General features: G+C 53.2%; 1 protein-coding gene across 2 annotated transcripts; it reads left to right on the plus strand.

Annotated features, from left to right (window-relative positions):
- The first annotated feature begins 67 nt into the window (after positions 1 to 67).
- Positions 68 to 21707, plus strand: TOP3A (DNA topoisomerase III alpha). Of its 2 annotated transcripts, XM_088828947.1 has the most exons (20): positions 299 to 408; positions 5402 to 5552; positions 8137 to 8196; positions 9296 to 9369; positions 10183 to 10258; positions 10960 to 11068; positions 11576 to 11719; positions 11821 to 11991; positions 12148 to 12248; positions 12651 to 12725; positions 13799 to 13881; positions 14403 to 14610; positions 15454 to 15639; positions 15720 to 15849; positions 16819 to 16932; positions 17015 to 17180; positions 17701 to 17841; positions 18433 to 18555; positions 19358 to 20046; positions 20666 to 21707. In XM_088828947.1, the coding sequence occupies exons 4-20, from the start codon at positions 9305 to 9307 to the stop codon at positions 20842 to 20844; spliced, it is 2760 nt and encodes a 919-aa protein (XP_088685073.1). In that variant the 5' UTR covers positions 299 to 408; positions 5402 to 5552; positions 8137 to 8196; positions 9296 to 9304; the 3' UTR covers positions 20845 to 21707. The 2 variants fall into 2 exon arrangements, with proteins under 2 accessions (XP_055263414.1, XP_088685073.1); XM_055407439.2 differs by lacking the exon at positions 5402 to 5552 and having other exon boundaries at positions 68 to 408.
- Positions 21708 to 23131: the final 1424 nt, after the last annotated feature.

Here is a 23131-nt window from a genome sequence, read left to right on the forward strand (position 1 = left end):
GCGTCAACCTCCGAACCGGAGAGCGGCGTCTCCCGAGAGCGGAGCGGGAAGGCCGGGAAGTGAGGCGGCCGCGCAGAGCGACCTGGGAGTTGTAGTTCACGGGACTGTGCGACTAGCGCTAGCGGAAGCGGCTGGAAGGCGGGCGGAAGCGGGCTGTCCGCGGGATCGCGGGCCAGCTGGAGATTCCCGGTTCCTGGGGCGGGCGCCGCAGATGCGCTGGGCCCGGGAATGATCTTCCCGGCTGCCCGCCGCGCTCTCCGGTGGTTGCCGCGGCCTGGTGATCGGGCCCTGACTCGCGCCGCCATGGAGGTGGCCCTGCGAGGCGTGCGGAAGATCCTTTGCGTGGCTGAGAAGAACGACGCGGCCAAGGGCATAGCCGACCTGCTGTCCGGTGGCCGCATGCGGCGGGTGAGGAGGTCCCCGGGCGAGCGGGACGGGGACGAGCGGCCGCTGCTCTCTCCGGGCGTCCCCGCCGTCGGGGCAGGGTGTCCGGGCGCCTACTGCGACCGACGGGAGTTTAGAAACGGAGTTAATGTCGTTTGTTTGGAGACCTTGGTTCCACTTTGCGCGGCGGCGGGTGCCAAACCGGTCTGAGACGCGGAACCGCCGGCCGAACTCCCCCGGCTTGCTCTGGAGCCTGCGGGGTCGTCCGTTTGGGTGAATCCGACGGGGCGACCCGCCCGAGCCCCTTTCCCGCCGGGCCAGGTGGAGATCGAGTCAGTTCTGGACCACGGGAGGTGCAGAGAAGAGAGACGGTGAAAAGGTTTGGGAAGGGGGTGACCGGAGGCCTTACAAGCTGTTCAGGACGCTTTCAGTTACAAAAGTGGGCCCCGAAATGGTTTTCTGGACATTTCTCAGCGCGCGGGTGGAAGTTCCCTCTCTCTTTTCTTTCACATCTCGGGGTCCTCATTCTCGCCTGTAGGTGGTGGGAACTGGAGCATAGGTTGTACGGGTGCTAGCTGACAGCATCACCTTTTCCCAGAGCTGAGAGTCCTGGTGACCAGCCCCAGGCTATGCCGACTCCTAGGGCCCCAGGCTCCTTGAGACTGGCCTGTCTACACAGCTAACTTCTGTATCCTTCGGCCTCCGTTAAAGTGTCTCTTCTTCGGGGAGCCTTTTCCTCACGTTTCTTTCCCCCAGAAGGGTCAGGGTGCAGTGTGATAAACTTGCACTGTGTCCCTTTCTACTTGCAAGGCACGTCCTGGTTACAGTTCCATAATGTGCTGTGCAAGTTGCTCATCTCTTGCGAGTCCGCGCCGCCCTTCCATGGACCCTCAGCTCTGAAGGAAAGAGCTGGGGCTGTTGGGTCCCCTGCTATATCCCTCGTACCCAATATGTGTGTGGAGTACAGTAGGTCCTCAGGCAGCACTTCTGGGTGCACATTGGACTTCAGTCTTGAAGTTTTACCAGGCAGTGAGAACCACATCTACAAAAGGCAACTGGCTTGAAACAGCTTGGCAAGTTCAAAACTGGAAAGTTGAGAGTGTGGGGTGCTGGGGGAAGGAGCCAGTGGGCATAGCAAGAGAGGATGAGAGAGCCACGTGTTTCATGGGTGAGTGTCAACTGTCTTGAAGATACAGTTCATCTGCCATAGCCATTAAGCAGTCACCCTCCTTTCCCCACTCTTCCCAGCCTCTGGGAGCCACTAATCTGCCCCTGTGTCCCCAAAGATGTGTCTGTTCTGGATATGTCTTGCGAAGAGATTCACGTGATATGTGGCCTTTTGTGTCAGGCTTCTTCCACTTAGCATTTTTGGAAGCTTCACGTTGTAGCGTGTGTTAGCACTGCATCCCTTTTTACAGCTGAATAATATCCCATTATATAGACAGATCATATTTTGTTTATCCTTTCATCAGTTGGTGGGCATTTGGGTTGGTTCCACCTTTTGGCTCTTGGGAATAGAACTGCTGTAAACGTTCACTCACACACAAGTTTTCATTTGAATACCCATTTTCTGTTCTTTGAGGTAAATTGCTAGCAGTGGTATTGCTGGGTCATGAGTTAATTCTGTCTTTAACTGTTTGAGGAACTGCCAAACTATATTTCACAGTGGCTGAAACATAATATATTCTCTCCATTGATGGTCTAGTTTTTTCATATTATCTCAACACTTTTTCTTTTTTTAATCATCACTATTCTGTATGCGTGCTAAGTTGCTTCAGTTGTGTTGTGTCTGAGTGTTTGCAAGTCTTTGGACCGGAACCCTCCAGGCTCCTCTGTCCATGGGATTCTCCCGGCAAGAATACTGGAGTGGGTTGCCATGCCCTCCTCTAGAGATTCTTCCCAACCCAGGGATTGAACTCTTTCTCTTAAGTTTCTTGCTTTGGTAGGTGGGTTCTTTACCAGTAGCACCACCTGGGAAGCCCAGTTATCACCATCCTCAGTCAGTCCAGTCACTCAGTCATGTCAACTCTTTGTGACCCCATGGACTGCAGCATGCCAGGCCTCCCTGTCCATCACCAACTCCCAGAGTTTACTCAAACTCATGTCCATTGAGTCGGTGATGCCATCCAACAATCTCATCCTCTGTCACCCCCTTCTGCTTTCAATCTTTCCCAGCATCATGGTCTTTTCAGGTGAATCAGTTCTTCACATCAGGTGGCCAAAGGATTGGAGTTTCAGCTTCAGCATCAGTCCTTCCAATGAATATTCAGGACTGATTTTCTTTAGGATGGACTGGTTGGATCTCCTTGCTATCCAAGGGACTTGAAAGAGCCTTCTCCAACACCACAGTTCAAAAGCATCAATTCTTTGGCGATCAGCTTTCTTTTTAGTCGAACTCTCAGTCTGTACATGACTACTGGAAAAACAATAGCTTTGACTAGACGGACCTTTGTTGTCAAAGTAATGTCTTTGCTTTTTAATATGCTGTCTAGGTTGGCCATAACTTTTCTTCCAAGGAGCAAGCGTCTTTTAATTTCATGGCTGCAGTCATCTTCAGTGTGATTTTGGAGCCCCCCAAAATAAAGTCTGTCACTGTTTCCCCATCTATTTTCCATGAAGTGATGGGACCAGATGCCATGATCTTAGTTTTCTGAATGTTGAGTTTTAAGCCAACTTTTTCACTCTCCTCTTTCACTTTCATCAAGAGGCTTTTGAGTTCCTCTTCACTTTCTGCCATAAGGGTGGTGTCATCTGCATATCTGAGGTTATTGATTTCTCCTGGCAATCTTGATTCCAGATTGTGCTTCATCCAGTCCAGCACTTCTCATGATGTACTCTGCATATAAGTTAAATAAGCAGGGTGACAATATACAGCCTTCTGATTTGGAACCAGTCTGTTGTTCCATGTCCAGTTCTAACTGTTGCTTCTTGACCTGCATACAGATTTCTCAGGAAGCAGGTCAGGTCAGGTGGTCTGATATTCCATCTCTTGAATTTTCCACAGTTTGTTGTGATCCACACCGTCAAAGGCTTTGGCACAGTCAAAACCATCGCCATACTAGTAGGTGTGAAATATCTTGTGGTTTTAGTTTGTGCTTCCCAAGTGACTGATGACACTGAGCATGTTTTCATATGCTTGATAGCCACCGTGTCGCCTTTGAAGAAATGTCTGTCCGTGTCTTTTGCCCAGCTTTGAATTGTCATTTTGTTATTGAGCTGTGAGTTCTTTCTATATTCAGGATACTAGGTCTTCCTTAGATGTATGACTTGCAGATGTTCTCATCCATTCTGTGGGTTGTTTTCTCTCTTGATAGTGTTCTTTGATATAGAAAAGTTTAATTTTGATGACATCCAGTTTATCTAATTTTCCTTTTGTTGGTTATACTTTTACTATCATGTCTGAGAAACCATTGGCAAACCGAAGATCATGAAGGTTTGCCCCTGTGTTTTCTTCTAAGAGTTTTAGCTCTTATATTCAGGTCATTGATCCATTTTGGGTTAATTTTTCTGTGTGATGTGAAGTAACCTGTTTTGTGAAGTCTTTCCTCAGGCTCCCATCCATCCATTTCCGTCTCTGTTTCCAGATGCGTTTTCTCAGCTCTTGATGCTGGGGATCTCTGTCATGAGTCCCGTCCTCCCGCTGCTTGTCCCTCTCTTCCATGTGTGTCACTCTCTAAGACAGAGATGGGTCTGTTCACTTATTTAGCCCTCACACAGGGGTTGCCTCCCATGACATAATCCCTGCCTTTCAGGGACGTAAATTCTGAAGGAGGAGCCAGGACATCCACACGCAGAGCTCAGAATCAGGGGATGGCCTTTGCAGCTTAGTAATAGAAAAGAATGGAAGTAACAAGTAAGGGCACCGGGGGCTAAAATCAAGTTGTAGTTATGATAGGTAATTAGATACTCATCAAGGAAAAGACTCGTATGTAGAAACATATAAACGTTTGAGAGAAGTTCACTATTAAGTTAAAATCTTTTTTTTCTTTAACAGTAGTGCTAAAACAGTAGTGACTACTGCAGATAGTTCAGAGAACATGGATGTGTATAAGCAGAGTAGCCCCACTTCAGACAGTGACCACTGTTAGTAACTCAGAGATCTTTGAGGATTTTATATTCGGAAGAAGTCCTGCAAATTCAGTGGCAGCAACGTGATCACTTCCTGCAGAGTGCTTAGAACAGGGACTGCGGCTCTTGTCCCACTCCACTGCGCTGGAGGAGGCATGAGCCCTAGCTCGAGCTAGAAATAAACCCCATTCTTGCTTTTGCATTGCTGCGAGTGTCTTATTCTACCAGTATGGGGGGACCGGACTCAGGGCATAACATTTGGGGGCTCGTCCGGGATCCCTCTGACTGGGGAGAATAACACTCTCCCGGCAGAAGGGGTTCATCAGCCCGGAGGAGGGCTGATTATAGCACCGGTGCAAGGTCTGTTCAGGGGCGATCGCTGTAGCCAGCGTAAGGCCGAGGCCCAGCATTCGTGCTAGAAGGCAGCTGGATCTGCAAGGTCTGTTCAGGGGCGAATTGGTCACCGTAGCCAGCGTAAGGCCGAGGCCCAGCATTCGCGCTAGAAGGCAGCTGGATCTGCAAGGTCTGTTCAGGGGCGAATTGATCGCCATAGCCGGCATAAGGCCGAGGCCCAGCATTCGTGCTGGAAGGCAGCTGGCTCTGCGGGAGAGAGGAGGTCTCTCCCGATCCAGAATCTGGTGGGCAGTGGACGCCCTTCGGGCGCGAGACTTGTCTCTGCTAGTGAAGAGGAATAAGCTGGTGACGCTCTGCTCCTCGGAGTGGCTCACTTTTAATGTCGGGTGGCCGAGAGAGGGAACCTTCAGCCTGATCACCATCCGGCTGTTGGGGGAAGGTTCTCACGCCCGGCCCTTCCGGCCACCCGGACCAGATGCCCTATATCCTGGTCTGGCAAGATTTGATGGAAAACCCACTAGCATGGATAAAGCGTTTTGTTTCTATCCTTTTCACCCATAATCCCACCTGGGATGACTGTCAGTAGCTGTTACAGGTGCTCTTCACCACGGAAGAACGGGAGCGGATTCTGTCGGAAGCTCAGAAACATGTCCGGGGTGTGGACGGGAGGCCCACCCTGCAGCCGAACCTAATTGATGAGGGATTTCCATTGACCCGGCCCCAGTGGGACTTTGAGCGCGCAGAAGGTACCGCCAGACTCTTATGGCAGGCCTCCAAGCAGCTGCCCAGAGACCAAGGAATTTGGCTAAGATAAAGTTGTTCAGGGATTGGTTTTGGCTATGGAGATTAAATGAAAATTACGCTGCGAATACAATCCCCAGAGCTCGGGTCAAGTAAAAAGGAGGAATGGGACCCTAAAGGAAACATTGGCAAAATTGGCAATAGAGACTGGCGGGGACTGGGTGACTCTCCTTCCTTATGCCCTTTTATTGTTTATGGGGTCCCTTTGCCGACCCCCTATAGAATCGGTCCAACTGTTTTATCAACTAGTAAATTTTATATTGTAATGTCTAATTCATGACTAAAGACTCACACTGTGTCTGTCTTAATATGTCTTGGTATGTCTTTGTCTCTGAGTAATATTTTTGAAGTTAATTTGTAAATGAGCTCTATTTAATTGGCTTAAAGGGTAAGCGCTTACAAATCAGATAATTCTAAATTAATAAATTCTAGGTTCAAGTAAAGTGGAAAATATTCAGTATTAAATACCTGATATTAATGTTTGTTGATCTATCTAATATAGACATGTCTTAGAGTAATTAACATTAATGGCAACCCACTCCAGTGTTCTTGCCTGGAGAATCCCAGGGACGGGGGAGCCTGGTGGGCTGTCGTCTGTGGGGTCACACAGAGTCGGACACGACTGAAGTGACTTAGCAGCAGCAGCAGCAGAATATTTTCATTGCACCTAGGTTCAATATAAATTAAATATCATATCTGTTACAAGTTTGTCGACAAAGAAATTACCTTGAGTGAAAAAAAAAAAAAACTTCCAAGAAATGTAAATGAGACATGAGCTTTTAGATAAACCCTATTAAGATTAAAAATGTCTGTCTAAAACAGTTTCTCTAGATTTTGGTAAACTGAATTTCTAAGGTTGTGCTAAATTAAGTAACAAAAGTTTATTGAATAGGTCATTTCCAAATAAAATAAGATTCTGAAACATTCACTACTGAATACTAACTTACAGAAAAACTATTTTAGACTATTAATAAATAATGTTTTATGCCAAAAAAAAAAAAAAGAACAGGGACTGCTCTGGCGTCTGGGGGGAGTTTGTTTGTTTTCTCTAATTTTGACGGCATGGATGGCTCTGCAGAGAGATCACTGAAGCCACCTTCTTGGTCTGTATACTCGGTTTTCTTCTTTCTCTAGGCTCTAGAACTCTGCTGGAATTTAAGCAGCCCACTCCTGAGCACCTCACCCAGGCAATGAAATCATGTATAATTGAGTGCTGTCCTCAGCTGGGAACTTAGGGGGCATCGGTCGGGGGCAAGTTTGAAATGCCAGGAGAACTTTTAGTTCCTCAGGACCGTCCACTGGGAGAGCCTTGCCCTGGGACGCACACATGCTGTTAGACAGGTCATCCCCCAGAAGAGGATTAGAACACAGTTTTCAGACTGTTCCCAGGAGAGTGGGAACCATGGACACACACCACGGGGGCTGGGCTGGGGCCAGACTGTTGGCTAGATTCAGCCTGTGACAGCCAGAGAGCCTGGGCCTTGGTACGTATCAGAGCCCATGCAGGAGTTTGTCTGAGAAGCTTTAATGCATTCTTAGAAGGAGGTAGAAATGCTGCTGATTCAACTGTTTCTCTTCTCTGTACTAAAAGGGCTTAACCAGCAGTTGCAGTTTGTAGGAAATGGCAAACCACTCCAGTGTTCTTGCCTGGAGAATCCCAGGGACAGAGGAGCCTGGTGGGCTGCCATCTGTGGGGTTGCACACAGTCAGACTTGACTGAAGCGACTTAGCAGCAGCACTAGACCCAGTGAATTCGTGTATCAGATATGAAAATAAATTCCCACTCTAAGTTTGCCATTGTGCCTTGAAGGGATCTGCACTCATTGTTCCACACAGAAAATTTGTGTGAGGCTGGGGGAGAATGTTCTGGACACAATCCTTCTTGGTGCTTGCAGGTTCCCAGAGTCCCACTTTGCCTGTGTCTTATGTTCTGTTCTGTGTTGGTGTGAAACTCACACATGTAGTTACTTTTAACACCTTTTTGAAAGCTGGGATCTTCTCAGAGAGGGTCTCATTCACGGAAAACTACAGCTAAGGAGGCAGGTGTAGGCTGGTTCCCAGGCCTGACTGGGACTCACAGCTTCACTGGATTTCAAAGCCAGAGGGGCCTTGCAGATGACTTTACTCAGAATAAAGTGAGGTTCAGAAAGGTGAATGAGTTGCCCGTGGTCCCCTGTTTATTGGTGCAGTTGTATGGCTGGAAAGTAGAGATGTGTGTGAAGAACAGAGAACTGGTGAGACGCGTCGCAATCCTGTCTTGGAGTAATTGTCATGTGATCTTGGACAAGTCCAGTCTCACCTGTGGAAACATGTTCGCTGGCTGCAGTGGACATGACCAGGTCCCTGCTTTTCCCTGAGTGTGGAGGGGCCACTTCACAAGTGGGCCTAGTGATCTCACCTCGTATTAATCTGTAGGAAGTTCTGTTGCATTTTTAATATTCTGCAGGAGTTTGCTTGATCCTTATGTGAGGACTCAGTTCATCTTTTGTGTGCTTTATATATTTTTTCTATTTTTGTTTCACTTTCTAGAGGGAAGGACTTTCAAGATTCAACAAGATCTATGAGTTTGATTATCATCTGTGTGGCCAGGTAAGTGCTGCAGGGCTTCTATCCTGGGGCTGAAGGGTGCTTTTGGATCCACGTGCCGTCTTGCTGTGCATTCCTTGGGGTGTTAGTGATGGCTGAAAAGAGAGCTTGTGTTTTAGAATTATTTAATCAAGGAGAATTAGCCTGACCATTGTAGACAATACAATGTCTTTTAAGAAAAACTGTTTCTGTGATCTAAAGATCACTGGTGACAGGTTATCCTTTTATAATTCATAAGGAAGTCTATTTTTTATAAAATATGGTCCCAATGTTAGGTGTCTATGACAAGAGACAAGGTAGTATCAGTTCAGTTCAGTTCAGTCACTCAGTCGTGTCCGACTCTCCGCGACAGTTTAAAAGGCATCATGGAGCCAGAATTAGAATGGTATTAATATCACTATGTCTTTGGCTTTGAAGAGCTATATTTATTTCTTTTCAATCTGCTGGTTTTGGGAGGTTGTGTGTGTGTGTGTATGTTTTTAGCTTCACAGCAGAACTGAGAGGAGGGTACAAAGATTTCCCACACACACACCCTGCCTCAACACAGCCCCGCAACAACCCCCTCAGATGGTACCTTTGTTCCAGTTGACGGGATACATGAGCTCATCTTCACCCAGAGTGCCAAGTTGACATTAGGGCTCACCCCGCTCTTGTGCATTCTGTGGGTTTGCATGAATGTGTACCTGTACCCACTATTATGGCCCCATGCAGAGTGTTCTCACTGCCGCCAAAGCCCCTGTGCTCTGCCCATTCATCCTCCCTTCCCCCCACCCCCCGACAACCAGTTTTTCTCTCTTTGATAGAAGTTATAGAAGTTCCCTACTTTGACTTGGCAAAATAATTGCTAAAAGGCTGATGTAAAGGGAATAACCAGCAAAGACCTATTGTGTGTCACGTGGAACTCTTCCCAATGTTATGTGCCAGCCTGGATGGGAAGGGGGTTTGGGTGGGGGGAATGGATACACGTCTGTGTGTGGCTGAGTCCCTTCCCCGTTCACCTGAAACTGTCACATCATTGTTAAATTGACTGTACCCCAATACAAAATAAAAAGTTTGAAGTTGAAAGAAAAACAAGGCTAACGTGAATTTTGTCCTCATTCAGAGCGTCACCATGGTAATGACCTCAGTCTCAGGACACTTGCTGGCCCATGATTTCCGGATGCAGTTTCGCAAATGGTCAGTTCAATCCCTGGGGACAGAACATTCTGATTATTACAGCAACCTGTAAAGCATCACGGGAAGTCTGAGGCATGTCAGTGTTAGGTAACTTACAGCAGTAAGATGACTGAGTCCATTCGGCTACTGTAGCAAAAACACAGGCGCTGGGTGTCTTGTGTGGGACAGAAACACATTTCTCCCACTTAATAGAGGCCAGAGGTCGGAGCACCAGCTTGATCCTGGGAGACCCTCTTCCTGCCTGTAGCCAGCTGATGTCTCACATGCTGGATGGTCTCGAAAGCTGGCCAGGGTCTCTTATAAGAGCTCAAGTGGCCTCCAGGAGGCCCCACCTTCTGGTACCATCCTATAGTTGTTGGGATTCCAGCCTGTGCATCTAGGAAGACACAAACTGCAGATACCGTGGCAGTGACCTAGGATTAGCTTGTTTGCTGTGAATTTTCACCATATGCTTAGAATAAATACACACTTTTAGGTGTGTTCCCCAAAATACCCAGACCCCTGATTGAGCAGGGATTTAACCAGGGCCATATGGTGAAAATGCCAAGTCCTAGCCACTGGACAACTAGGGAACTCCCCACCCAGACCTTGGGTTGCGTTTACCCTGTTGCAGATATGCAGGAAAGGGCTCTAGAATTTCTTCTTAGCTGCTGCTGCTAATCCCCAGGGGAAGTGCCTCTCGGAAGGTCACAGTCTCGCTCATGTCCTCTGGCTTTTTCTCGGGGCCTGTGTCTGGTGGGAACGCACCACCAGGGCACTGGGATGGCTTTCTCTCTCCTGTGCTGAGTTAGGGTTTTGTGTTTTCTTTTCCAGGCAGAGCTGCAATCCTCTTGTCCTCTTTGAAGCGGAAATTGAAAAGTACTGCCCAGAGAATTTTGTAGACATCAAGGTAGGATCTTGGGAGACACGTGGCCCTGCAGTTGAACAACCACCACATAATTAAATGGAGAGATTTCTGTATTTTGATGGCATTAGAACTGAAGTTTTCCACTAAACAAGGCACCACGATTTAAAACATTCCCATCCATTCTGTAGAAGTGAGGCCACTTCAGCTAAGTAGCTGAGGGACTGGGTGAGCTTTTTTATGAACTGTGACCGCCTGAGGAGATTTTGGGAGTAAGTGTGCTTCTGTCGTCCGAGCAGCTCCTGCTGTCCCCTCACTGGAGGGAGAGCCTGCAGCCCATGAGTGGCCGTCTGGCCCTGAGCTCTGGTTTCTCAGGCTGGCGGGGCACCTGTCCTTGGTTCATTGCCGACTAGGGGCCCTTCTTGGGATGAATCCCAATTCAGGGTTGGTTTTTTTTTTTTTTTTAACCTAGGACATGGTCAGAACTCCTAGAGCTGAAAGTGTGTGTTAGAGCCAAGTTTCAGGGCTCCTCACGTGGGTGTCGTGGTATAAACCCCGTCTTCTAGGAGCTCCCGGGCAGGCTGGCTGCTCTGGTGACCTAGCCTTAGTGCTCCCAGTGGGGACAGGCTTCACCGAACTGGTGTCTCAAGGAGCCTCGCCGGCACTGGGCAGGTCCAGTGCAGAACTGTCGGGCGGTCGCTCTGCAGGTCCTGCTCTTACCTTCTTATCTCAACCGGGTGTTTCAGAAAACCCTGGAGCGAGAGGCCCAGCAATGCCAGGCCCTGGTGATCTGGACTGACTGCGACAGAGAGGGTGAAAACATCGGGTTTGAGGTCATCCACGTGTGCAAGGCTGGTGAGTATCTGAGGCCACAGTGGGTGGCGCTCAGCCTGAGTCCCCTGCCAGACTCACCAGCCGTGTGTCAGGGTCTCGGCCCCCACAGCCCAGGGCTTGTTGCCTGTTTGGTCCAAGCTGTATGGTGCCTGGACGTTAAATAACCATTGATGTCTGTTGAATGATTTCAGGTAAGTGAGAGGGTGACTTGAAGGCCATTGTCGGGCTTTAGAGAGTGGGGCTGCTTTTCCCTAAAGGCTCAAGACAGCAGGGGACATGGGCGTTCTCACGAGGCTCACCAGGCTGCTTCGGCTGGTGGCTGAGATGCATTCAGCCCCTGTTTCTGACAGCTCTCAGCCTGTCCACCACAAGGCTTCCCTCTTAGGCAGCACCTGGCTAGTTTAACTGAACCAGTGAAGCTGGACACCTCACAGCCTCTTGGACTGGTTCACCCCCCAGGGTTCAGGGTGGTTTGGGAGCAGTGAACCCATGTGACCAGCCCTGCCCCGTGCCCACTCTGTTGCGCAGTGAAGCCCAGCCTGCAGGTTCTGCGAGCCCGTTTCTCCGAGATCACTGCCCGTGCCGTCCGGACGGCATGTGAAAACCTGACAGAGCCCGATCAGAGAGTGAGCGACGCCGTGGATGTGAGGCAGGAGTTGGACCTGCGGATCGGTGAGGAGGGGGCTGTGGGGGTGGGGGGCCAGGGCTTGGGCGCACATCCAGCCATGGCCCTGCCATCTGTGGTGTCTCCTTCCGTACGTCCTCTCTGCCAGGGGCAGCCTTCACCAGGTTCCAGACGCTGCGGCTGCAGAAGATCTTCCCCGAGGTGCTGGCAGAGCAGCTTATCAGCTACGGCAGCTGCCAATTCCCCACCCTGGGGTTCGTGGTGGAGAGATTCAAAGCCATTCAGGCGTTTGTGCCGGAAGTCTTTCACAAGATCCGAGGTGTGGACCGGGGCTTGTGGAGCAGCCTGGGTGCTGGTCCAGGGGGTGGTTTGTGCCTCGCCGTCTTCGCCCCCTTGTCATGTGTCTGAGGTGGCTTTTGCTCTCCCTGTGATGGGCCTCTCTCCCCGAGTCACGGCCTTCCTGTGTCCCCGACAGTGACTCATGACCACAGGGATGGCGTGGTGGAGTTCAGCTGGAAAAGGCATCGTCTCTTCAACCACACGGCGTGTCTCGTCCTCTATCAGCTGTGCATGGAGGTGAGAAGGTCTCAGAAGGTGGTGATCTGGGAAGACTGTCCTGGGACTTACCAAGCTGCCCCGCTCTGTCCCCTGTCCCACGGGAATGCAGTTTTCACCTTGCATCTCAGGACATCAGCTTTCGGCACCAGTAAGACCCCATGAAAACAATTTTGACTGTGGAAAGAAAGACTTGTAGAACTTCCAGGTGAAACCAGGAATGTTAATAAATGTGTAGTTGGAATCTGCCCCAAAACAGTGCACTCTTGCCAGAGGCAGATAAGGACCCTCTAGGCCAGCCAGGAACCACAGATCCTGGAGGGAAGCTGGGGAACTGGGTAGAAGCAGGTCCTCTGCAGGCCCTGATTGTTGGGGAAGATGCTTGGCCGGTCACAGTGACCTCAGCTTTCCCTATCTTCCCAGGATCCCAGGGCAACGGTGGTGGAGGTCAGGTCCAAAGCCAAGAGCAAGTGGAGGCCTCAAGCTCTGGACACTGTGGTACGTTCTGGATGGGAGTTGGTGGGGGGAGTTGTGCCAGCCTCAAGGAGCCCTGGTGTCCGTGGGGAGTACCGGCTTCTGCTGCAGAAGCTGCCCAGGGGCATCTGTCTTCCTGGTGCCACGCAGGAAGGAAAACAGACCCCAGAGCAGGACCTGCTCGAGCAGCTAATAAACATGACGTAACTGCTCTGTGCTGGGTGTGGGAAGCAAGCAGGGAGAGAAGTCACTGATGCGCCCCATCCGTAGGTGGCTGCTGCTGCGGGTTTGGTGTTGTCCTGTGTTTTCCCTGTCATTTTTAACAGCGTTATTGGAGTAGCAATTTTTTTCCAGCCAAGTGGAAAAGCATTTTTTTTGTTTCTGCATCATCTGTGTAAACCTCGTTTTGCATACCCAGTTTATGAACCTGCCCCCGAATAGGGCGTCTCAAATTTTGTGACCCCAGGAAAAGCTGTCCAGCAGGACACCTTAGGGTGCTGCTTCCCAGCCCCCACTCTTCAGGAGAGTTGAGGATGTGTCCCCTCTGAAGGTGGAGCCTGTGGGACGGCAGGGGCAGTGGGGGTTACAGGCTGTATGCAGTGGACCTAAGTGCATCATCCCTTTCCGGTTGACATGCTCAGACGTGTAGCCAGCAGCATTTTCAGAGGCCCCCCCCGACCAAGGGAAGGGATAGCTGGTGACTCCGAATGCCTGCATGGATGTTTGTCACCAGGGGAGGCCCCGAGGTCTGGATGGTGTCCCTAGAGTGCAGGTCTCAGACTGCCGGCACTGGGAGAAGTCCTTTAGACCCTTGTTAGAAACGCAGTTCTGGCCCCGCCCCGTCCAGCTCTCCTCGTCAGATCCCCTAGTGCCCGGGCCCGGCAGTGTCTCCACTCCTGTCCCCACTCATTCTGGCTTCTGCACTCAGAGTCCGACAACCCATGGGCTGTGGCCTGACTGCTTGACGGGCCCAGAATCCTTCCCCAACACAGCCTTTTACATGTGTGGGACGCAGCCAGGGTGATGGCCGAGAGGTGCTGAAGAAGAGGGTGTGGATGTTGTCTTCTCCGACCCATGCTCTGTCACGTGTCTGACAGGAACTGGAGAAGCTGGCATCTCGGAAGTTGAGGATAAATGCTAAAGAAACCATGAGGATTGCAGAAAGGCTCTACACCCAAGGGTAAGCCTGAGTCCTCGTTTGGGAAGAGAGTTTGATGCGTCTAAATCAGGGTGAAGCACCTTAGAACTTGAGCTCGTGGGGAAACCAGATTGTCTAGATGTCACCAGCTTTCCATGGAGAGATTTTGGCCTTGACTTCTTTTCTGGTGGAAAAGGCATGTCAGAGTCACTTAAAACCTAAAATAAGAATCCACAGAGTACGTTCAGATCCCGCTGTTGACCTCTCATAGGTGGGGTACCGGGACCCTGGCAGGGGCAGGTGGCACATTTGGCACTTGTGTGCCTGTGGGAGGACAGGGCTAGGGTGGGTGGCCTAGAACCAACTCTGACCCCTGGGAGTGACCCACAGGAGTGCCTGTTGCTCCTCCCCTTGGGGTCTCGTCTCGGGACTTCCCCAGCATTGGGGACCACAATGTCCTGGATCAGATGGGCTGCTACTGGGATCACAGTGTTCTTAGGTCAGTTCAGTCGTTTCTCAGCCCCTACAGCCGTTTCTCATTGTGTGTGTTTGACCTTGTTTAGGTACATCAGCTATCCTCGAACTGAAACGAACATTTTCCCCAAAGACCTAGACCTGGCAGCACTGGTGGAGCAGCAGACCCCGGATCCACGCTGGGGGGCCTTTGCTCGAAACATTCTAGAGCGCGGTGGCCCCACCCCACGCAATGGAAATAAGTCTGACCAAGCGCACCCTCCCATCCACCCCACCAAATACACGGACAGCCTACAGGTGGGTATTCCTGGCTGTGCTGCCGTGGGACCCACAAGGAGGTCAGGGCTCAGGCCTGGGTTGAATCTGCTCTGTGGGCTCTGACTTCAGGAACAACGTGACTGAAAATTTCTCTTCCACTGTGGGGAAGAAATGTCACATCAACACTCTCCTCCCACAGTCTGCACCTGGCTTCACTGAGGGATCCCACAGGGGCTGTGCCCCATCCAGGCCCCGCCCCATGCTGTCCCCTCCCTCCACTGCTTCCCTGACCCTCCCACAGACCAAGCAACCCCTTTGCTGAGCCCTCACACAGCCCCCACCTTCTCCTCCCGAGACCGGGCTGGTTGTGTGGCATGATGTCTAATGGTTGTGTGCATCTGCTGTATTTGCTGGGTTTGGCTTTGAAGGATCATGTTCGACAGTCGTTTGCAGTGTCTGTGTGTGTGGATGTCACGTCTCCCTTGCAGACGTTCTTAGAGGAGGATTTGGGATCTGAGTGTGAACGTCTTACACGCTCCTTCCAGGGGGCCTCACTGTGTTTCTAAGTTACTGAAAAGGCAGAGTTGCCACTGTGTTTGTGGTAGGTCTGAGGCTGCTTGAGTATCTTCACTCTGCATGTCCTGCATACACTTGCCCTCTTGGAAACTTGCTTTCACCTTTTTTCCTGCTCAGACAAGCTTTACGTCAGAGGAGTTGCTTTCCAGTCTTGAGGGAAGGGGACTCCACTTGTGAAGTTTATGGGCTGGAATCCACAAACAGCGGAGATTTGCCTGCCCTGCACATGGGTGCCGAGCTCTGGGCTGGGAGGCAGCACTGGCCAAACAGCGTCTGGAGGCGCTTGGGTTCCTCTTCTGCCCGCAGGGGGACGAGCAGCGACTGTACGAGCTCATTGTCCGCCACTTCCTGGCCTGCTGCTCGCAGGATGCCCAGGGCCAGGAAACCACTGTGGAGATCGACATCGCGCAGGAGCGCTTCGTGGCTCATGGCCTCATGATCCTGGCCCGGAACTATCTGGACGTGTATCCGTATGATCGCTGGAGCGACAAGGTGACGCATCTGGGCGGGGGACCGCCCTATTCCCGGCTCAGGGACCAGGTGGGCTGACCGTTGCATCTCTGCCCCTGTAGACCCTCCCCGTCTACGAGCAAGGCACCTGCTTTCAGCCCAGCACTGTGGAGATGGTGGACGGGGAGACCAGTCCCCCCCAGCTGCTCACCGAGGCTGACCTCATTTCCCTCATGGAGAAGCACGGCATTGGTCAGTAGCTGGTCGTCATGGTAGCTGGTACTTCTTAGCTGAAGGGACGCTGTTTTCTCCTCCTTACTTCGTAGCTGAAGGGAGGCTCAGGAGCAGTGAAGAGCTTGCCTCAGGGCACAGAGTATGTGAGCTGTGAACCCCTGGGTCCAGGTGACGCCACAGTGGGCACCCTTGGCTGCAGCCCTGTGCATCTGAATGTGGACACAGGCGCTCCCCATCACTCGGGCTCACCTGGGCCACGCTGATGAGCGTTCTTGGCCCTCACAGGGATTTGTTGACTTTATCTTATATTTAGCAAGCTACCAACATTTAAAACTGTCAAGACCCATGTGAAAACAGATACCTTCCTCTTCAGGAGTACCAGGGGTTGGTAGCTTGGCAGCTGAGAGTGGCACTTGTTTTCTGGCAGTCATGCTTGGCTTTGTTCACCTGCTCAGCTCGTGCAAGGCCCCCATGTGATCTGAGTCTGCCTCTTGGTTTCTTCATGGATGACCATGTGCTTAGCTTCTGATAAAGTATTTCCCATAGTTGTTTAAAAATCAGAATTTTATTTTTTTTTTTAAGAAACTGGGCTAGAATACTTTTTCCCATTAGTCCTATGGCCCAGGCTTTACAGGTGGGTCCCTTGTGACTGACCTGCTTCCCCTCAGTTTTCAGCACAGCTCTAAGGGCAGCTGAGTCCAGGGCGACCAGCGCCACAGGGGGTGGGGGGACAGGGAGTGAGTGGAGCAGGGCAGGGCCCCAGCCCTCACTGCAGAGGGAGGTGGGGGGAGGAGCTTATGGAGGATATACAGCAGGACATGACCGCTGGGGTGAGTGGGAGTGGGAGAGAGGTGAGGTTGCTGACGAGGCTTCTGCACGGCTGGCTGTGAGTGGCAGTGTGTCCCCTGGAGTAGGAAGTCCAGGCAGAGGAAGGGGCTGTGGGGCTGGGGGCTAAGGATGAGCCTGAGTGACAGGAGTGGCCTGCAGGTACGGATGCCACGCATGCCGAGCACATCGAGACCATCAAGGCCCGGATGTATGTTGGGCTCACGCCAGACAAGCGCTTTCTCCCTGGACACCTGGGCATGGGGCTCGTGGAAGGTGAGGAGCTGGGGGCTTTGGCGGTGGTGGTCACGAAGCCCCACAGTGTATCCGGGCCACATGATGCCACTCTTGTCCACAGGCTATGACTCCATGGGCTACGAGATGTCCAAGCCTGACCTGCGGGCCGAGCTGGAGGCTGACCTGAAGCTCATCTGTGAGGGGAAGAAGGACAAGCTGGTGGTCCTGCATCAGCAGGTGCAAAAGTACAAGCAGGTGTTCATCGAAGCCGTGGCCAAAGCCAGGAAGTGAGCGCTGGGCACTGCTGCGCGGCCCGCTAGGCCCTGGGGATGCTGCTCTGTACACTGTGGCCTTGCCAGGCACCTCACCCCTGCCTGCAGTCTCCACTCTCCCCTCCCCTGTTTGTTTGGCTCCTCACCCCAGAGCCTTGTCAGCCTAGCAACCGTAACCAGGAGAGTCTGGTCCAGTCATTCTGGGCTTTAGAAACACCGTTTCCATCCCATCCTGAGTTAACAGGTGGCACAGTTTGCCTGTGGGTTTACCAGGTGTGGGCATGTGCCCCGTTATTTTCTTGGGCCTTTGAGCCATTTAGACTTGACTCCAGACCAACTCGAGTGTGTGCGTGGCCTAAGGTCTGCGTGCTGTGGGGCAGGGGGTTAGGCAGGGGCACCTGCCTACGGCTGGATCACTCCCAGGAGCGGCCACCTCAGGGGAGCGGCCACCGCACGGCCCCGTTTGTGGAAGAATGCTATGTGAGTCACACGTGCATGGTGGGCACCTGACTTGAAATGCTCTCCGTTTCCTCAGGTTGGACGAGGCCTTGTCCCAGTACTTCGGGGCGGCTGCAGAGGTTGCCCCACAGGAAGCCCTCCCAGCTGTGCCCGAGCCCATCAGAAAGTGTCCGCAGTGCGGCCGGGACATGGTTCTCAAGACCAGGAAGAGTGGCGGGTCGGTGTCTGGCTGTGCCCTGCGTCCGCCCCCGCCCCCTCGACCCAGCACTGCTGTGCGGGCCCATCCTCTGGTTCTGTGTCCTGTTTAAAAGTGGGCCTGCTTCACCAGTTCCCGGACTGGGTGCTGGTGCTGAAATGGTGGCCTCAGGGGTGAGGCCTTGTGGGAATTGAGGGCTGGTGGGGGCAGGGCTTGTCCCCTGGGGATGGACGATGCTCCATGTGTGGACGGTGGCGCAGGCCTCCTGATCAGTGACCCACTGAGCCCGTCTGCTCCTCACAGAGCTTCAGGAAGGTGAGGCCTGCATTCTCTGAGGCGCGTCCAGCTGGGGGCTCGGAGGGCACCCTGGGCAGCGAGGCCCCACTTCAGTCTGTGTGCTGGTGGCGGCTTGGTGATTTCTCATTAGGAGCCAGCATCAGCAGTGACTGAGGGGGTTTCAGGGACACAGTGCAGGCTGGGCCTCCCGTCACTTGGTGTCATGGACCGTGTCTCCAGAAGCTCGAGTATCACCTGTGATCAGACAGAAGTGTCTCCACCGATGGCACCGTCCCAGGGTCGGGGACACCCATCTGACCCGGCCTTGCTCCCCAGGTTTTACCTCAGTTGCACGGGCTTCCCTGAGTGTCGGTCGGCCGTCTGGTTCCCGGACAGCGTGCTAGAGGCCAGCAGGGATGAGAGCGTGTGTCCAGTGTGTCAGCCGCACCCTGTTTATAGGTGAGATGGACACCCCGGACTGGTCCTTTGGTCACGTGTCAGAAATCACAAGGATCTCAGAGAACTTATGTTTATAAGGATTTACCACATTCTCAATGCTAAAGCTGAAACTCCAATACTTTGGCCACCTCATGCGACGAGTTGACTCACTGGAAAAGAATCTGATGCTGGGAGGGATTGGGGGTGGGAGGAGACGGGGACGACAGAGAATGAGATGGCTGGATGGCATCACCGACTCGATGGACATGAGTTTGAGTGAACTCCGGGAGTTGGTGATGAACAGGGAGGCCTGGCGTGCTGTGATTCATGGGGTCGTAAAGAGTCAGACACGACTAAGCGACTGAACTGAACTGAACTGAAAGTGAAAGCAGATTTTTAAGTATTTGTTAATTTGTAACAGTTGCATACTAACAGGTCATTAGGGTAAATTTTATTTATTTTCAAAGCAAAAAAATGAGAACAGGTTGTGTTCCGATGTTGCCAGTATAACATCTGGCTTAACAGTAGAGCAGAGCCCGCATGCTGCCAGGCACCATTAACAAGCCACACACCAAGAAGCCCTGGACCTTGCTGCACCGGGGCCCGAGGACAGACACTTTTCAGAGGCAACTCAGTGTGGGCGGTTGACTGGGTCCTAGAGCTCACCCCCCCCAGGCCCCTCCTCCCTCTTGTGACAACTGGAGGGCCAGGTGGCTGTGCTTTGTGTGGCTTCCCTGGGGTGGGGGTGCGGGACAGCCCCCTGTGGACCCAGGGGAAGACATCACCCAAGGGTTGAGTGCCTTGTCATCTTCTGTCCTCACAGGTTGAAGTTCAAGTTTAAACGAGGCAGCCTGCCCCCAACCATGCCCCTAGAATTTGTTGGCTGCATCGGTGGGTGTGACGAGACCCTGAGGGAGATCCTGGACCTCAGGTTCTCACAGGGTGCACCCCGAGTCGGCCAGCCTGCCAGCCAGACCTCCGGCTACCTGCAGGCTAGCCAGTCCTTGAATAGAATGGACAGTGGCCAGCAGGGCCAGCCCCGGCCCCCCGTCACCAGGCCCTCGAAGGCTTTGACCAGGACTCTGCCCCCACCTGCCGTTGAGAGTGAGAGCAACTCGGTGACCTGCAACTGTGGCCAGGAGGCCGTGCTGCTCACCGTCCGGAAAGAGGGGCCCAACCAGGGCCGCCAGTTCTACAAGTGCAGCAGTGGCGGCTGCAGCTTCTTTCTGTGGGCTGACAGCGGCCACCCAGGAGCCGGGCCTTCCTCCTCAGCATCCAGACCCCCAGGTGGCCCCCTGGGACGCCCTCCAGGCTCAGGGACTCTCCCAGGCGGGTCCAGCAGGCCCGGCAACGGTGGCAGTGGTGGCGCGTCCTGCCTGTGTGGCCAGCCGGCTGTCACACGCACCGTGCAGAAGGCTGGGCCCAACCAGGGGCGCCAGTTCCACACGTGCGCCCAGCCCCGTGAGCAGCAGTGCGGCTTCTTCCAGTGGGTGGACGAGAACGTGGCTCCAGGTGAGGGGGCGGGGCTGCCCTCCCCAGCAGGATGCACCCCCGCGGGGTCATGGCAGCCCGCTTTGCCCAGCACTGCGTGACACTCCATGTACAGCTGCCCTTGTCTGCGTTGGGCGGTCGTGGTCGTGCCCCCTCCCTTTTTCTTGTTCCTGTTAACCTGCAGCTGTGATCCTGACACATGCGTGGCAGGTCTGCACACACAGGAAGAGCCCAGAGCCTGGGTGCAGGCCAGGGGTCGGAGACACCACTGCAAGGGACCCACGTCTGCCTTGTAGGAGGCAGTCTGTCTGTCGGAGGCATCAGGGCTGGACCACCTCCCGCACGGCGGGCGTCAGGGTCTCCTGTTGGGAGGAGGTGGTCCTGGGTGATGGGACGGTTCATGCTGTGAGGCTCGTGAGGGACGGGGAGGGTCCGGAACTTGGGCTTCTCGCATGGCGGGTGGGAGTGAGTGTTGGTCACAGCCGGCTTGTGTTTATCGCATCCACACGCGATCAGGCGGCTTGCCTAATGGGTCCCCGTCTCTGCACGTGAGGTGACGTGGGCCTCACCCAGGCCATGGTGGCAAGGCTCTTGGAGGGCATTCCCGTCTGCACTCAGCAACCTCCCATTCTCCCCACAGGGACCTTCGGAGGCCCCCTCTGGCCAGGAAGCAGGGGAGGAACCCAGCGGCTGGAGGCCAGAATCAAGAGGGCTCGGGCCAGCTCCTCAGACATGGGGTCTGCAGCCAAGAAACCCCGGAAGTGCAGCCTTTGCCACCAGCCTGGACATACCCGTCCCTTCTGTCCTCAGAACAGATGAGGCAGCGTCAGACTGAGGGGGCCACCTGCCCTTCTTCCCGGCCGTCATGTCTTAGGAAGCAAGTTGTTTCTCAGGGGCCACCAGCGGTTCTTGGGGTTTGGCCTGTGTGTTGAGTCCGGGTCCAGATCTCTCTCTCTGCTAGACAGTGGCCCTGTGTGTGGGACCCAGGGACAGCCGTGTCCACAGCTGAGAAGCCACAGAGGCTGCCTTCTGCGATTCACAGGGGCTGTGCTGTCAGCGCCTTAGTGGAGATTGGCCCTGTTTGCAAGGGGCTTCCATCCACAGATGGCCTGAGAAAAGGTGGGATGCCAGGGAGAGGCTCCTGTTTGGAGGTTGTGTCTGCGGAAAGTTTTTGCCTCTTTATTAAGAAGCTGCAGTCAGGATGCCCCCCAGCTCAGGTGCCTCAGTAAAGAATCCAGCCCCTTGACCCTGGCAGGTAATGGTGTAGCATCTGGGGAAGTTTGGCAGGACACTGGGCAGTGCTGACCTGCTTGGCCTCCCCCAGCTCCACCACTGTCCTTTGGGGCAAAGAACTGGTGCAGATGCTGCCGTTCCGGCCTCCCAAGAACCGTGGAGCTGAGTGGGAGTCAGTGGACTTTACTCTGCAGCTCAGATGATAAGCAGGAGCAAGCTGAGTATGACTGAGTTGTATGGCTGGTGAAGAAGCAAACTGTTATGGGACTCCTGGCCCCAAACCCTTCTCTCAGACCAGCCCTCTCACCTGGACTGGACAGCGGGCTGCCCAGAATTGCTCCTGGAGAGTCTGGTCAGTGGGTGTTGGTCTTGGCCCAGTGGCCCAGTCCACTTTGTCCCTTTGGTTTTTACCTGTGCTGACCATCTCACATAAACAGAGCCACACGGCCGTGGCCCCTCTCTGCTTCTCTCTGAGCGCCTTGTCTCCTGGGGCGGCCCTCATGGTCACACATCCGTGCCTTGTGTGTTTTTCTGACTGAGCTAGTCCACTGTGTTCACTTGTCATCATTTGATGGACATGGGGGTGTTTCCACCACCTGGCTGTTGGGAGCAGTATAGCTGTAAATTTTTGTGTGCAAGTTATTTGAACACCTATATTTTTTTGGATCCACACCTAAGAGTGGGGTTGCTGGGTCATTTAATTCTATGCCCTAAACTCTCCAAAGCAGCTGCACCATTTTACCTTCTCACCAGAGTTCCCCTTTCTCCACGTCCTTGCCAATGTGTCCTTGCCCGTATTGCCATCCTTGTGGGCCTGAGGTAGTATCTTGTGGCTTTGACCTGCATCTTCCCACTAACCACTGAAGTTGGGCATGCTTTCACTGCTCACGTGGCTTTTCATGTTTCTTTGGAGAAATGAAAGGTCTTTTGAAGACCTTTGCCTGTTTTTCAGTGGGGTTGTTTGTGCTTTTGCTGTTGAGTTGAAGGATGCTACCTTCAACTCATCTGTAGGTTGCAGTCTCCACGGGGAGCCTCTGTGCCCACCAGGACCAGAATTGCCGGGTGGGACTGGGGGTCCTGGGCTGGGCGTTCACAGGGTGGTGGGGGTTCTGGGGCCAGGGTTGCTGTCAGCCCAGGTGGTGAGACCATCGCACACAGATGGGTGGACACTGTGAGGGAGCTTTCCACACAGGCCTCCCAGAACGCTGGGCAGAGGCCCCGCTGCCCTCGGGGTGCATCGGCCGCCTTTCCCCCTGGATCTCCGTCTCGGGTTCCTGAGCTGTGTCCATGTTCAGCTCACAGGTGGGAGGGGCCTGCTCCACAGGGCAGGGGTGCACCATCCTGTCTCCACCAATATTCATGCTGGGCAGGGGTGCAGGGTTGGCCTGGAAAGTTCCCTGAGGTCATACACACGGGCGAGCCTGAGGCCCACGAGCTGAACTGCTGGCTCAGGAAATGGGTGGCTTTGCTGAGAATACCCGGAGCAGTGTCCAGGCCCTGTGGTGGCCTTGGGAGCACTGGGCTGGCGACACCAGCTTTGGTGTCTGTCCTCAGTGAACTGAGTGCCACCAAACGGTCGTTACTGGGGTTTTTAACTTAAATTTTTTTTTTTTTTTGGACAGTATTTAAGAGTATCCTGATTATAAAAGAATATGCATAAAAATGCAAATGAATCAGATGTATGTGACTTAAACCAGGCTGAAGGCTGCTCATCCTGGAGGGGACCAGGATAGGGGCAGCCAGTGGTCCTGGATTAGATCTGAGGGCTTCCTTCTCCCATTCGTCTCCAGCCCGGCTCGTCAGGGCCCTTGGACCTTGACTACAACCCCATCAGGAGGCTTGGTGAGATCCCCAGGGACCTGAGTGTGGATGT

This window comes from Moschus berezovskii, chromosome 20 (assembly GCF_049115385.1).
Source record: "Moschus berezovskii isolate FMDL1 chromosome 20, NW_MosBer_1.0, whole genome shotgun sequence".
NCBI classification, from domain to species: domain Eukaryota; kingdom Metazoa; phylum Chordata; class Mammalia; order Artiodactyla; family Moschidae; genus Moschus; species Moschus berezovskii.